Here is a 16985-nt window from a genome sequence, read left to right as displayed (position 1 = left end):
AAAAAAACAGAAAAGTGATTTCAATTGAAACAATGCAAGAAATCATCAGAAGGAGTGAAAGTTGACAAAAACTTCCTTGTCGAATGGGGAGAGGTTCAAGAGTTTACCAACACTCATTATCCAAACAGAGCTGAGGCCAACAGTATCAATGATCTCTACAATGACACCCTTGCTCGTCATTTCCGACATGTGTTAAAGAAGAGAGAAACAGACCATCTTGGACATGTTTTTCAAGAAGCCAGCAGCGAAAAAACAAAAAGATGGAACAAGAGGAGTTGATCCTGCAAGCTCCGGTAGCCTCTCCTGAATCTGAATCCGATTAAAAAACAATAAAAAAAAGACCCGCTGCAATGTGTAAAAAGTCTGTATCTGTATGAATGTGTGAAGAAAGTGTTCCTCCACCTCCTCCTCACAACATCTGACTACCCGGCATAATTGGTGACTGCTCCATTTTCATTTTTTTGTTATGGTACAGTATGGTTATTTTATGCTGCGGAACGAATTATATCTTTTAACATGTATTTCTATGCAAAAATGCGTTTCGTATAACGTACTTTTCACTTAACGGACGTGCACCTGGAACGGATTAAGTACGTTATACGAGGCACCACTGTACATTATAGACATAGCCATTCCAAACACTCAATGTACAAAACACATGCACTGAAAAAATTAGCAAGTACACAGAACTCGCCCAGGAAATAAGGCATCTGTGGAGGGGATAGATAGGGTGCTTATTGTACTCGTTTTCTCCTGTACAGGTGTGATACCACACACACTACACAAAAGCCTGGGAACATTACAATTGAATAGAAATATATACATCATATTACAGAAGGCCACTATATTGAATACATATCACATTGTTAGGAAATTCCTGAATACAGACACTGACACACTTATTTAATTTTTGTTTTGGTTGCTATGCCTTGACTCTGGTCTGGCATAGTACACAGCCACCGGTATCAACTGAGTATAACCACTAAACCCAACATAATAATAATAATCTCTTAAAGATAGGAAAGTTAGTAATTTGGATAAAAAAAGTAATGTTACAATACATAAAACATTATATAAAAAGATTTAAACTATAAAGAGAAAACAGATAAAAATTAAATTTCACAAATTATTTTGAAAGAACCATGCCCCTGCCTAACAGTTCAAAATGTAAAATAGCATGAATCCAGCACATAAGAAGCTATTTAGCAAGTAAAAGTGAAATAAACACAAACACAGAACTAACTATACTTCTTAATAGAATAGAAAGCAAGTTCATTAGAATGGCTTTTAATATATACCTTACAAAATCACAACAATCTTGATTTTCAAAATAAAAACATGATTTTGATTCAATTACTTAAAAAATCCAGCAACAAGTCGCTTAACTTTCCTGGCAACATTTAAAACATAAAAACTTTTTAATAATAAAATGTCATATTTTTAATTATTATAAAATGGCAAAAAGCTTAATTTTGAGGATAGGGATGGGTTTTATAAAAAAAAATAAATGTAAATGGGCTAGTAATGAGAAATAGTCATAACTCTGATCCTACTTGAGATATGACACACAATCCCCTTTTATCTCCCCACCCCATTTGACCTTTAACCATCAAATTTAATAGTATCAATCACCTTAATACAAAACTCCATGTAAAATTTCAGAAATTTTCAACAAACAATACAAGTTATTAAGTTTCAGAGGGTGAGTAAAATCATGCCATATGCACACACTAACATTCAAACATACAAACCCTCCCCACAAAGTTTTTGCATTTCTTAACATTTTAAAAAGGTCCAGAAAAATTATAAATCTGGGGAGTCATTTTTTGATTAATTGCCATAATTTTCTTGTTATAGATATAACAGAGCTGGTGAAGTAAGGATACAGTGTCACTGATGCCTGAGATAACAATTCAATATCCTCTTCAAATGGAAAGACTTCTTGGTAATCAGAGATAAAGCTAGAGAAGATTAAAACTAGTTCAATACTTTATTCTATAAAAATTTAAAATTTTAAAAATTGCACATACCATTTATCTGAAACACAAATGCTCATGATTTGTAAGAATACTTCAGCATTTGTCACCTGTCTACAAACAAAAGTAATCAATTAAGAGTCACGGAAAGAAATTAAGATTTAAAATTATTACCTGTCTAAAATTGGTTGAAGACAACAATAAAATATTATTTCCCTGAAAGATTTTATTAAGCATGTTTTCGCAAGATAAATTCTTTTGGTTAATTCAGCTATTAAGCTAAAGTATAAAACAAAAGAAAAAAAAATTAGTATATATATATGTATTTCTATTTCTTATATTTACATTTATTGAATAAACTTTTATACTCTTTTAGTTGTTCATCTTTACTTCTATTCTTTAATTCAGTTGTAAGGGGTAAGAAAATAATTTCATAAAAATTAGATATCCTGAAATTGTAGATTAACATCTTTGAAAAATATATTATTATTTAAAAATTAAAAACTAAAAATTGATTCTAACCTGACTGCAGTTCCTTGTTTATGGAAAGATTCAGCAGCTTGTGGATATATATCTAGAAAGGCATTTAGAGTAGCACTTGTATCTACAAGATAAAATATAAGGTCTTTCAGTTTGTTCCAAGTAAATGTGCTAACAGGAGTAAGTGCTTCATCAAGTTTCTTTGGTTCATTATTATTTTCAAGTTCTGTTATATAATCTAAACCCAATTTGTTTTCTATTGTATCAAATACCTAAAGATAAATAGGTATTTATTAATTCTTTTTGCAATTAAGAAAAAAAAACAACACTACATATAAAAACACATATACACACACTTACTTCAAGAATAGTAGGAATAGCAGCTGCTAGATCATCTAAATATTTTGGTTGCCATTCAAAAATATTTTTGATCATTTTTTGTAGTAAATTTCTGTTTCCTCTTCCATATAATACACACAAATCCATAATTTTAGGTATATCAAATAAGAAATTCTCATAAATAATATCTGCAAATGCTTGAGGTGTAAAATGGACAGACTGAAAAAACAAATATATTTTATATACTAAGAAGGAATAACATTTATAAAAATATTTAAATATTTTGATTTTTATTCATGCAAACCAAATATAAAGAAATTAACAAAAGAAATTATTTTAATTAAATTTTCTATTATTTATAATTTATCCTGATCATATAGTAAAAATGCACACAAAATTTATTACAAATGCAAGTAAATTTTTTCAATTTTAATCATGCTTTTTAAACTTTATATATAATTACAATAATAATATAAATATAAAAAAGTTTGTGACATTTACATTGTATCATATATAAAACTTATATTCAAAAAGATAAAGGAAAGTATATAATAAATATTTATAGTAAGTTTATATAACCAGAGATGCTAACACAAGAATTGTTAGTGCAGATAACAGTTCATATATATGTCATGGTTGAAGAGAAGGATGGATGGGAAGCATTGCTCCTCACTCATCAAATTTCAGATATAAAATAACTTATCAATAAATATTCACAACAGACTTAAAATAAATTTAAATTGATATTTCTCATTCAGTAGAATAGAATTTATATAACTGATAAATTAATACATTTATTCAAAACCTGTTTTGCCATAAGTGTTAGCATCTCACATATGGTTTTAGATAAGTGAAGACCTTTCAAACATTAAATATGATAAAATAAAAAAAAACAATGACATGCAACATGCATGCACAAAATGAAGAAATATTTAATAATACAACTTTAATTTTAAAAACACCATTCACTACTTCCACCTAATAAACAAGAATAGAATGGAACAGTAAATAGTATTTTTATCCCTTAATCCCCCTTTAAATACTCTAAACAGTTTTAGTCAAAAAAATTCTCCAAAAAGCCCACCATAAAATAGATTGCAACTAGATGTATTTTACACATTGCACATTTTTAAACTCAGATCTTTCTATGTATTTATGTTCATACATAAGGCTAGCAGCCAAATTACACCTTTTTTAAAATTTTAACAAGAAATTTCTAAATGATCATTGTTTTACATTTCTATGTTCTATTACTTATTTAACAATTACATAGTGTCTTGGTGCCTCCTAAATGTTGGAAGTTTCTAAGCCTAAGTTGTTGTTAAGTTATGGCAATGCAACACTTGGGCGATCTGCCTAGGGGGATGCCTTCCAGAAGGTCTTTTAACCAGTCAGCTGTGCATCGCGATAATCTGAAACACCATTTTCTGGTTTTTATAGTAATTTTTAAATTTGCAATATTTCACTTAAAAATTGTTGTAAAAAAAGGTGGGGACAATGAAGTTAATAAATCCGTAAGATGCTCCTATCAAAAGGCAGAAAATTTTTTGAAAAAATCATGTTACAACGTATCTCAAGTGATGAATTTCCACATTGTGCTAAACAATTCCTATACAAAGAAAGCACAGAGCTACTAGTAATATATTACAGACATGTTTGAAAGGATCCAAGAACAACTTTGGTGAGCACATCTTGTACAGGCAAAAGACATTCACAACCCAACTGTTCTAATAGATAAAGCAAATCCATCAATGTTACATTTCAAGAGTAGTTTGGACCTCAAACTTCTATTCAGTGTAATGCAGCAAATTTCATGGAATCTACATTGTACTATGCTAAACAAATATTGTTTTGTTCGATCTAGTACATGTTTTGTGTTCAGAAATGTGCATGACTTATTTTCTTTTCCACAGGTCAATGAAAACAGTACATCTAAAAATAGGTTTCTCATACTCTAGCTTGTGTAGCTTTTGTAAATCATGTACCAGAATATGCCCATAAAATTATTATATATATATATACAAATCATTTTAAATATTGATTTTGCACAATAATGTGTTCATTAATACATTTGAAGGTTTTTCAATCAATCTCTACAGAATATAGTCAGTGCAATGTATCATCTTCAAACTAATTAAACAGAATGCACAAAACAAACTGGAAGCATATATTAGTGTATACTAGTATAAAATATACAGCAATGTCTGCTAGGTTCAGATAGCATGTAACATTAAATTTCACAAATATATAATAATGCCTGTTAATCTGGCATTTTTTTTATAATCTAGCACTACTCTGACTAGGAGCAGTGCTAGATTATATTAACACTAGTCTGAATAGGAGAACAGAACAGAACAGAAAGAAATTCATAATAATAAATCAGTTAAAATTAAAATCTCACTTTTAATGAGTGAAAACACTATTTCTGATTAAGACTACTCTCCAACTTCTACAAAATATTCAAAATTTATTTTATTGGAAAACCATAACTTAACAGACATTACAATTGAGTTAAAAACACTTACCAAAACTGAAACTAATTTAGGTTGAACAATACTTTAAATATTTTTCCATCAACACTATATTTTATTTAAAATGCTGTAAGAATGTTAATTAAAACTTTCATTTGAATCTTCTAGTTTACACATTAAATCTGATGCAGGCTTATGAAAAGAGTCAAAAACGTTTGTTTGAATGAAATATAATGTTACTGAAAAAGTACTTAAGATGCTATTCAATATAATTGAATTTTTGGAATGAATTAAATTTAAAAGCTTATAATGTTCTGATTTTGATGTTTCTGTATTTTATGGTAAGTAGTCTTGGTTCATCAATGTATCTAATGTTTTGATTGTATTCATTAAATGTTGAAAGTATTTTTGATATTTTTTTAATTGCAAAATGGTAATCTGTATTTGATAAGTATTATTGTGGTGTAGTGTAAGTCTTACAACTATTTAATTTGAAATTCAAAAAGACTTTTTGTAATAAGTTTCATAACTTATTTAGAATTGACTGCTTTTGAACAATTTTATAAAAATAAACTAATAAGAAAAAAAAATTTAAATTTAAGTCTAAAAAACAAAAAATAAAATACAAATTAACCTTTGATTCTTTATACGTTGACAATCTTAAAAACACCATGAAAACTAGTCTGTGAATCCTCTGAAGAGCAGTTTTCATTTCTTCTGTAACCAAAGAATCAGAAACATCATGATATCTACAAAGAAAAATCTTATATTATCTAAAACAATTCATTTCTTACATCTATCAGATATTTTGCAAAATAAATTCGAAAGAAAGAAATATTTGTAAAACAAAAATTTACCTGGGAGCATAACACAGATAAGATTCTAAACATTTCTGAAGACTTTCATCATATATAATTTGAGACCAAAATCTGAAAGTAAAATATAATTAATCTTGTTAATAGTACTGTCAGTTCAAATTGCTTAGAATAATTTAATTCCTTTAATGTGCCAACCCTTAAATGACAATAACTAGGCAAAATAAATTATGAAAAAACCAAATAAGTGGATATTTAGCCTGGTCTTATCTCTATATTTTCATCTAAAAAATTAATTTCTAAATAAAGTGTAAGAGTCATAACTTTTTACATAAGTGAACAATGTTCAAAAAATTTAGAATATTTTATTCTTATAGTTAGTTACATCTTTTTTATAAATTAGATTTTATTATTTTTTGCATACGTTGTTCAAGAGTAATTTCAGACCAAATTTTTGTATGTTTTTCTTTTAAATCTTGTTTATTAGTTGGTTAGATTCTTGCAGCACTTTTTACAAATGGACAAAATATTTTCAATTGGGAACAAGTCTTGGATTGACCTGGAAACTCACCGGAGCTTTATTTTTTAGTTGTAAACCATTCTTTGGCTTTTTTCATGTACAATGGCTTTTTAACACTGACTGCCAACTAGATATTCTGTTCCACATTTAATAGCAACGTTTACCTTTTAAAATGATGTAACAACTTTGCCATTAAAGAAATAATATGTTGTTTTTAAAATTTAAATCCTACATTATTTTTGGGACATACTATATTTTCCATTGTAAGTATTTGGTTCAATAGAGATAAGATTAAAATTACCAACAATCTCTAATTCTTCAGAAACTTTTGTCCATATATTTTTAATTTTGTCATGCTATTCTCTCCAAGACCAATCGTATGAAAATGGATTTTTCCCACCTGTTCAATACAGTTTTCATAAGATACCATAACTTTTGAATTTAAATCTCATTCGAAATTTTCTCATTGACTATTCTTTGGTGATGTTTATCTGTAAGCATGATTTCAACATTCATAAACAGATTGTTGCTAGGCAACAAATCTGTACGAATCTGTTTTGTTGAATGAAATTGTACAGTGGAAACTAGCCCTTAAATATAATAATACTAAAAGAAAAATGCTTTATTTAATTGTCAATGGATGTTTAAGCAAGCAATGAAGTGAGGATTTACAGTATTTAATAGTGTGATTATCATAGAAACATTGAACACTGAATAGCAATTTTAATTCCTATTTTGAAAAAGAGAAAAAGAAAAAAGAAAACAAAGAAATTCTTAGTCCCTGATGTCCCTAAAGCTCAAACATCACAGTGCATCCAGATCAAAGAGAAAACAGTCCCCTCATGGATTGTATGTAGATGCATTTTAGTTAATAACTAAGCTGAAGTAATCTTTCGATAATTTGAAATCACATTGTTAGATTCATCATAAAAATCACTTCTATTAGACTCCATTTTTGCCTCCTGGACAGTTCTTGTTTAAATTCTTTAGCAGACAACAAACACACATTCAGAAATATATACTTCACCTGTGAGCTGGTAAATGAAGCAACCAATGCAAATCTTCTTCAAGAAACTCCATTCGTTCAAGCCATTCTTCAATTCTGGCTTTAATTTTTACTGAATCTATAGTATCTGCTTCATTACTTAAGGAGCTGTAATAGTTTGGTGGCTGTCTGTAACAGATGAACTGCCTTTCTTCTGTAAAGCCTATATGCTAAAATAATCTGAATTAGTAACTAATTTTTTATTTAATTTAAATCATTTAATATTTTATACATTAATTTTCATATTATATACAAAGATATAGATTTATTATAATATACATAAACTAATCAATTTTTGTATAATTATTAATCTAGTTAAATTATCTACTACAATAGATAAAAATTATAAAGTATTACATATTAATTAATATTGGGTTTAAAAATGATTTCATCAAAAAGTAACACAAAGCAAGTTTTTATCTATTTATTTTTATGAAATATCAGGTAACCAATAATAACTTATTGGTTACCTGATATTTCATGAAAAGTGAGTTTTTAAGTCTGTAAAGATATGCGTAGCATTTGGAAAAGATTTAGCATCAACATATTGTACAGAAATAGTTTAAAAATTTGCTTCTAATGATTAATCACTTGAAGATGCACCATGTTCAGATAATTCTTCATTATCAATAATGGAGGGCCTATGTGCTGCTGTTGAAAATAATTCTAGGTTAAGATAGCAAGAAATTTCAAAATTGTTTAACACAAGTGATAAAACAATTTGTTTACACTTGCATCAACTGGGAAAATCATAAAAGCTAAGCAAATGGGTCCCACATGCATTATCAGATGTCAATGAACTTCAAAGACTATCAATTTGTTTTTCACTTCTTTCATGTCACAAAAAAAAAGGAAGCCATTTTTGGATTGCTTGATCTCTTGAAAAAAAAAAAAATAGATCACATATTCTAACAGGAAGAAATCAATGGTGGTCACCAAATGATCCAGCACTGCACACATGAAAGATACTGCTTCATCCCCAAAAAACTGTTTTGTGTATCATGTATTGAAGCTGGCATTGTCCATTGAGTTTCTTGCCATAGGCAAACAACCATATCACTCATAAAACCAACACAAGCACATATGTTATGGTCTGGTGTTGGTTTTATGAGTGATATATTTATACAAACCCAATGTTTGAAATATATAGGCAAACAACTATGGCTGAGATCTATATGACGCAACTAGACTGTACAAGATGAATTACTCAGAAACAGCCAAGGCTAGTTAATCAGAAGAAAGTGCTATTGTTACAAAACAAGACCTCATACTGCAAAACTTACTAGTAAGAATATTTAGGCTTTAGAATGGGAGATACTCCCTAATCGTCTATATTCTTCTGACATTTCTCCAAGTGATTATCATCTTTTCATGGCACAGACAAGAAAAGTGGCAATCACATGTAAAACACAATTCCACAATAAAACAGAGATTGAAGTGGAGTTGCTAGATTTTTTACTTCTATAAAAATAGCATTTACAAACTGAATCCTGTTCAGAGTTGAGTTATGAAGGTAATTATTTTAAAGAATAAAACATTTTCTGAAAATTTATGCAGTTGTTCAATTTTAATTATAAAAAACTGCAGAAACTCTTGTTAGATGATAAAATTATCATCTTAAAATAAAAATTGTTTATTGACTGTTGTTCCATCTTTATTCAGTTGAACTGAATAAAGATGGAAAAAAGCCAAGTGTTTAATTAATAACACAATCTTGTGTTCAACAGTCAATAAATACTAAAGCACAGTTTCAGAAAAAAAAAATTGTTTAAAATAGCAAAAAATACTGGTTATTTCATTGTTTGTAAAAAGACTAATTATATAAAACAGATTTAAAATTAAATATGAAAACATTAACAAAACAAAAACCTTACTTATTCTTCTATCATCATAAGGAAACTTATTTTTTCCCCTCAACTTCTTATCATTTCTTTTATACAATGATTTTAAAATAATTTTCCTGTGCTAAAGTTTATTTTGATCTTAGTTAATCAAACGTTTCAGCCATTTGAATGACCTTCACAAATAAAAATTGAATGATTTTGATTTTTATTCCTGAAGATAGTCATTCAAATAGCCAAAAACATTCAATTAGTTAATAAAAAGCTGCATTTTAAAGTTTTTTTTTTTTGGTCGATGCTTGATTATCATACAAATACTATAGTACAGGAGTGGCCAAAACGAGGCCCGCGGAGCTAGATGAAATGAATATAAATGTTAACTTTATTGTACATATCACCAAAAGAACATTACGTCATGAGTTATTCGTATCATGTGTTTTTAAATTATAGAAAAGAGAAATTTGAAATATCTCTCATTTTTGGAAAAATTCATAGATTTTAGTTATTTCAAATATCCCGCTATTTGACACTCAAGGTTACTTAGTTTTTTGTCCAATGCTAGGTGTTGATAAAATTTAATATGAGACTTCAACTTCAGCTATATACGTTCTGTGGACTTCGATGTTTTCGGGAAGCTCACAATGCTATCAGGCTCATACTCGTAACTACTTTCAGTCCAGCTTGACAAAGTTCTGTGTTATTCTGTAGTTTTGTGTTATTATTGACACTGCATCTGGAGAGATTTTGCGATCAACGTTAAAATACATATTTAACATATTTATAACAACAGTTCAAACTACTTTAACCAAGTAGCCTGTCTACCATATCGATTCTATAAGTAAGTAAACCCTGAAATGTTTTATTTATGTAATTTAAATTTAAAAACAGGAAATTTTCTTTAGGCACTGACAAAAATTCAACTCGGGGCAACACACAACGGACAGAAATGTTTTCAGTTCAAAACGAAGACCTAACATGGCATCAACTAGTAAAGACATTGGACCAAAGATGAGAAGAATCACAGAAAAATTAAGAAGTTTTCAAGATAGGCAGACTATAAACTATTTTTTCGTGAAAATTAAAACAAAGCCCATATGCTTGATATGCAACAAATCTGTTTCTGGTTTGAAAGAGTATAACATCAAATGGCACTACGAGACTAAGCATGCAAATAAGTTTGATAAGTACAAAGGGCAATTTCGATGAGACCAAGTAAATGATTTTAAAAAAACTTTCTGTACAACAAAAGATATTTACTAGAGCGGGTTCAGAGTCAATATGCTACGTAAAAGCTAGTTATGCAGTAGCCATGATACTAGCAAAAAATCTAAGCCATATTCAGATGGTGAAATGGTTAAGGAATATTTGGAGAGAAGAAATCCTTTTCTGTGTCCAGAAAAGAAGGATTTCTCAAAAATAAGTCTGTCTCGTCAGACTATTAGGCGTGTGGACATTTCAAATTATCTTCAATATGCTTTCCAAAGTCGAGCATCAGAGTTCATATTTTATGCTCTAGCATTGGATGAAGACACAGATATAGCAGATACTGCCCAATTGGCAATTTTTTATCAGGGGTGTTGATATCCATTTTAAAAAGACAGAAGAATTAGCAGCATTGTATCCACTTAAGGACACTACTAAGTCACGAGATTTGTTAGAGGCAGTTACATCGACATTGAATCGCTTTTCGTTACAACTTAACAACTTATTGGTCTTAGCAATGGATGGTGCTCCAGCAATGATTGGGAAACACAGGGGTTTAGTAAAATTGATTGAAAATGAGGCCTCCAAAGTCGGTAATACTTCAATGCTAAATTTTCATTGCATTATTCATCAAGAGAATTTATGTTCAAAGTATGAAAGGGCTCAAATGAGAAGACACTTTTGAAAGTATTGTCTACTAGCAGATAAGCCCGGCATTGCTTGGGCAAAAAGTAACGATAGCAAAGATTATTACATTACAGCCAATCTTACTCGTTATCACAGAATGCAAGAATTAGGTTCCCCTGTTTCCCAGACCAATTAGAAAATTTTTAGATGGGTCTAAAATTATGTTCGATTTAATGCAAAAAACCACATCTGCACCTGTAAATCTTGCACATTGCTTTCTCTTAACACTTCCATTTTTGAAGCCTTAATCCTGTTCCTTTCCCTGCTGGGGGATTTCAAAAAATCCTTTGTTAGTGTGCATTCTTGTGACGTACCCTAAGTGTGTAGCAAATTTCAACTCCTAACTGTGCTGAAATGCTCGTGTACATGTGCACCATTTATCATAGGATAAATATACTATGCCAGAAACCTTTGCGGGAGTATATTAAACAACTTCCCAAAGTTTCATGGCAATCGAATAAACAGTGTAGTAATGCATGAAGGACACACAGACATAAATCTATATATATAAAAACGAATGTGAGATTTTTTGTAAATTTTCTAAGATTATGCATTAAGCATGTTGAAGTCATCAATAATACACACTAAAATTTGTAAGATGAAATGCATACATGGCTTCTCTTTTCAAGCAATCATACAAACATTTATTACATTACAGTTTTTAGGTAGGAGAGAATAAACATGCAACAACAGGTGACACAAGAAATTTGAATATTATGACATCATAAAACATGTATTAGAATAATGTTTCAAGCAAAAGGTGCACAATCAAATCAATTACAAGCTCAATAAAATTTTATAACTTTTTATGCTATTTAATCAATCATTAAAGTTATTTCTGAATAAACAACTGTTTACAAGATATTTGAGGATGAGTTAAAAAAAGAATGTAAACTTAGACATATTTAAACCATCTGAATTTTGTATGCTCATCTGTAATTGAATGGAGTGATATATATCACTGGAACTGTATATGTGCAAAAAAAAGATTCACTGCATATGTAGCAAAAATGAACTATAGCTCATTTGAAAAAATATCAGTCGTGTAAACAAGCTATAAATTAAAAATACTAAACCTATAAACCAGCAAATTTTTATAATAATTGCATACATTTTCACATGTGTTTGAATGGGCATCATCAGACAAACTAAACACCAAATACAGAAAACATTTGTTTTCAGCATTTGGTATTTAGTTTGGTGTTGGACCTGAATTGTATTTTTATTGAAGTTTCAACAACATAGCATTAAAGAAAAATATATACATACAAATACAACTTACTTATATACCTGGATCCAAGTAACACAAAAGATATGATGTATAAAACAATACTAGAAAATAAATTAAGTACACAAAGTTAAAGGATTTACTCTACTAGTCTCTGCAGGCTGTCAAACAAAATCACTTTATTCTAAAATTTACATGTATCCATCTGCCATAACATTAACTAATTCACATCAAGATGTTCATCTTGAGCAAACTACAAATGCATTCTTAAATTCCAATAATCAACCAGTTTGAAATCAAATTTCAAAAGCTAAGAGAAAACTATTGTCATGACTATAATCCTGATATCAATTGCTACAATTCTGTATTGCTGGCAAGATGACTAGACCATAATTCTTTTCATATAAATTTTAAATGCACAGTAATGAATAAAATATTGTTTATAATAGCATAATTTAAAAAAAAAAATGATAGTGACCACAGTAAAATATACTATCAAGTTTGAATATGAGTCCAAATTGTTTTTCTTTTTCTGTGGAGACTATACATTGTTTTATTGGTTTGGTTCACAAACAATAACTTAATGTTGACAATTGATGTTACCAAAATTGATAACTTTTGGGATTCAGAGATAGAAAGGAGGAATTGCCTTTTTTTTGTTATGTTTATGTTTCATTTATCTAACATGTAAAAATGTTTAGCAGTTTTCCTGGAAACTATAGTACATTTCTCCAACAATTATTTCCAAATTAAATTTTTTCCCTTCCCTACTGAAACTCTACTGCATGTGCTAAGAAGATAGCTTCAACCAAGAATAATTTATAGAGTGCAAATCATTGAATTAATTAAAAACAACATTTTGTCTTTAAAAATTGCCAAGACAAATTTACTTTTACAAAAAAATTATATATATACATAATTATTTTTTTTTGTAGAATTAAATGATATTACAACAATCTAAATTAAAGCAAACTATTTTTGTAAAAGTATATATATACAGTAGATCCCCCTATAAAACTGTTTCCTATAGTTACGATTCCTATAAGACGGCAAAAAAAATTGCGGCGGTATCCGTACACAATGGTAAAAAAACTCCTATAATTACATAAAACATCATCGGGCAGCCGAACTACTTTCCCACCGTCCATAGCGCCACGCTACGGACGTTTAGGATGGTAAATTGAGTTTAGTATCGTCTGTACATATAATTATATATTAATTATATATAAATTAGGTACTGTATATATAATTATATATTAACTTAATTTATTGTAACTTTATTATAATTATATATATATTTTTTGCCGTCTAGTGGCGCTACGGAGAGTTTAGGCTAGCTATCGTCTGTACAGTATGTAAATTAAGTACCGTAAGTCTAATATAGCACTGTAATTTTATACGTTTCTTGTGAAAGAAACATTTCTTATTCAATGGCCATAAAAATTATTTATATTAATGATGTCTCCAAAGGTCAACGAAGTTTTTGCAGAAAAATAATATCAGAAATCGCGGCCGCCATTTGATGCGCTGTTCCATGACAAAAACAAGCTTTAGCAACGGGCATAGTCGAACAGTGCACACTCGGTAAGTAATCCTACAATTTTTTGTTTATAACGTAGTTTATACGAATTATTTCCAAAAAAAATATACGTATTTTGGAAATGTTGAGTCGAATTAGTCTAGAATTGATTAATTTTATGGAAGAAAACCTTTCAAACAGCCGTAGTCCGTAAACCGTGATTCCTAAAAAATTGATTCATAAAGAACGGAATGTATCTACCGTCTTATAGGGGGATCTACTGTATATATATATACTTTTACAAAAATAGTTTGCTCCACCGTGAAATTGTTATTACCTCAACAGTGTGTGAAGGGACCAAATGAAATTAACTCATCCTATATGTATAGTCCCAAGAAATAAAATATTTTTACAAAAAAAAACAAAAATAATGTCTGTTTAGTATATTTATTAATAGTTAGTGACTTACCAAAGCAGAAACACGTTTTATATCTCCTGTCTTTGTTATTACATCTATTTTCAGTTTATCCAACGGCACTCCTGACAATTCTTTTTCTTTAGCCATTATATTTTTATATTCTTTGTGAAATAGTGATTCTCTATCATGTACTAGAAAAAATATTTAATAGTGTAATTTCAAATTTAAATTATTCTTTCAGGAAAGATTGTCAAAGCAAACTAATTATCTTCACCACTTTATAAAAAAATCTAGCAATGAGAGTTGTGTAACTTTCCGGGCTGTTAATATATTTTTTAAAATAAAAAAAACTCATAAGCAACAAATTAAAATTATGTGTAATGCCATCTGTTATGAAAAGTTGTTATAAAAAAAAAATCAGATATTTTTAATTACTATAAAATGGCAAAAAACTTTTGAGGGTAGGGTGAGTTTTATACAAAAATGTAAATGTTAATAACGAATAAAATCTTCATTAAGTTAAGTTCTATCCCTCTTGAAATACACAATTCCCCTCTTGACCTTTCACCCCCAAAATTTAAAAGCATCAATGTCCCTCATTCACAAGCCACCATGCCAAATTTCATTTCTTAATCTTTACCCATCCTGAAATATTAAGTGAAATAGATGCCAACAAATAGAATTTTTTTTGCTGTTTTGGATTCAGGAGGTCTCAAAATGTAGAGATTTGCAAAAAAACTCAGAGGGTCAAATTTGACACAATTCCCATATTTTCCCTTGTTATGTATACATAACAGCCGGGAAAGTAACAAAATTGTATACAGGGTTCCTACTCAAATTTCTGTTTTCAATTCCCTGATTATCCCTGACCAACTTTGTCCAAATTCCTGGACTCTCACATTTCTTACAGTGTGGAATAGCAACATAATAAAACAGCATTTTATTTACTGTGAACATTGAGTACATCTATCCCTCTTTTTGCATAGCTGATGTGTTTCAAAATATAGTACATACATCCTGTAGAAAAATGCTTGATAGAATCCACAACTTCAATGTAATGAAAAAAATAAGCAATTTACAAACAAAACATGAGCTTTTTATCTTATCATCATTTATCATTATTACTTGTATGTAAATCTAGTAAATACAAGGTAGCATAAAATCAACAAACAGTATTCTTTGATATACAAATAGTACTGTACTGTGCTTAAAATGAACTCTTGACTCAGAAACATGTAATTTTAAAACCAATCTTTCAACAAAAAGAGTAGCTTTTTTTTAAAAACAGCAACATAATTGTAACAAAAAGTTAAAATTTAAAAATTTTTAAATAAAGCATTTTTTCTCTCATAAAAAAATTGATCATGTTAAAAAAAAAATTAGTTTTCTTTTGTCAACCACATTATTTCAAAATCACGTAAAAATAGATTGTATATAAAGAGGGATAGATGTAAATTTATATTATAGCTTCTCTAACAAATGCATCTAATTTATTGTAAAATCTTTTTAATTTTTTTACAAAATGGACAATCAAAATACAGAGAAACTTCTTAGTATTAATTCTCTCTTTTCAAAATATAGATAATTAGAAAATGAAAAATTAATTACAATTCACAAAACACAAGAACTATTATATTAATGTAGTTTTAGCTTTTTCAACTCAAGTGTATTTATTTTCATTTCAATCTCTTTTTCTTTCTTTTCATGATCCTTTCTTAACATTTTCGTGTGTTGTTTTAAATCAGGGGTGTCCAACCCGCGGCCCGCATGCGACCCAAGGCAAGTTCCAATGCGGCCCAATAAACGTGTAAACAAAACTGACAGATTTTTTTATTTTATTTTATTTATTTATTTATTTCAACGGCACAAATTCAAAAAAGACGTTTTACAAAGCAGTAAACCTTTATGCATATTTTAATTTTGAGTGGAAAGGAAACATTTTCAAATACAGTAGAACCTCCATTATCCGGATTGTTCAAAATAAACAAAAATTTTACGAATTTGCTGATTTGCAATTGACGAATTACGACAGTTTATGTACGTGATGGAATGCATAACTTTTTTGTTTCAACAACGTCTCACTTAGCACAGTGGTCGTAAACTCTTAAATATATTTTACATAGTAATAAAAATATAACTTGACATACGTATTTATAAATAATTTATATTCAAATTATATCATTTCTATGACCAAGGGCGGCGTAAGGCATGGATGACGTGGGCCACCGCCTATGCCTCGCGGTTCGAAGGGCCTCGCGCCTCGAAGGTTTACGCATTACTTAAAAGCCGCGAACGCGACGAAAAAATTTTACTCGTCATAAAATGATAAATTGTTTGTCAAATTTTTATTCATAAAAATGCAGTATCAACTGCATTTTATTTTATAAAATCCGTCTTCTTGCGCCACCAGAGGGCCTTTTAAACAATAGGTAGTCTGTTAGCG

General features: G+C 29.2%; 1 protein-coding gene across 5 annotated transcripts in view; it reads right to left on the bottom strand.

Annotated features, from left to right (window-relative positions):
• LOC111619144 (activating signal cointegrator 1 complex subunit 2-like) overlaps window positions 1–16985 on the bottom strand; it is a 90300-nt gene that overhangs the window by 47097 nt on the left and 26218 nt on the right. For 3 of the 5 annotated variants that reach the window (XM_023360819.1, XM_023360818.1, XM_023360822.1), the window contains exons 2-11: window positions 14594–14733; window positions 7629–7816; window positions 6124–6195; window positions 5901–6015; window positions 2817–3014; window positions 2499–2728; window positions 2345–2425; window positions 2151–2255; window positions 2031–2090; window positions 1887–1961 (exon numbers count right to left, since the gene is read on the bottom strand). In XM_023360819.1, coding sequence (XP_023216587.1) covers window positions 1887–1961; window positions 2031–2090; window positions 2151–2255; window positions 2345–2425; window positions 2499–2728; window positions 2817–3014; window positions 5901–6015; window positions 6124–6195; window positions 7629–7816; window positions 14594–14689 — 1220 coding nt within the window. In that variant the 5' untranslated portion in view covers window positions 14690–14733. The remainder of the gene's footprint in view (window positions 1–1886; window positions 1962–2030; window positions 2091–2150; window positions 2256–2344; window positions 2426–2498; window positions 2729–2816; window positions 3015–5900; window positions 6016–6123; window positions 6196–7628; window positions 7817–14593; window positions 14734–16985) is intronic. The other 2 variants (XM_023360823.1, XM_023360824.1) reach the window with 2 other exon arrangements.

This window comes from Centruroides sculpturatus, unplaced genomic scaffold (genome assembly GCF_000671375.1).
Source record: "Centruroides sculpturatus isolate CEXI.00-Female unplaced genomic scaffold, Cexi_2.0 scaffold87, whole genome shotgun sequence".
Taxonomy (NCBI): domain Eukaryota; kingdom Metazoa; phylum Arthropoda; class Arachnida; order Scorpiones; family Buthidae; genus Centruroides; species Centruroides sculpturatus.
This window is presented reverse-complemented; position numbering and strand designations above follow the sequence as displayed.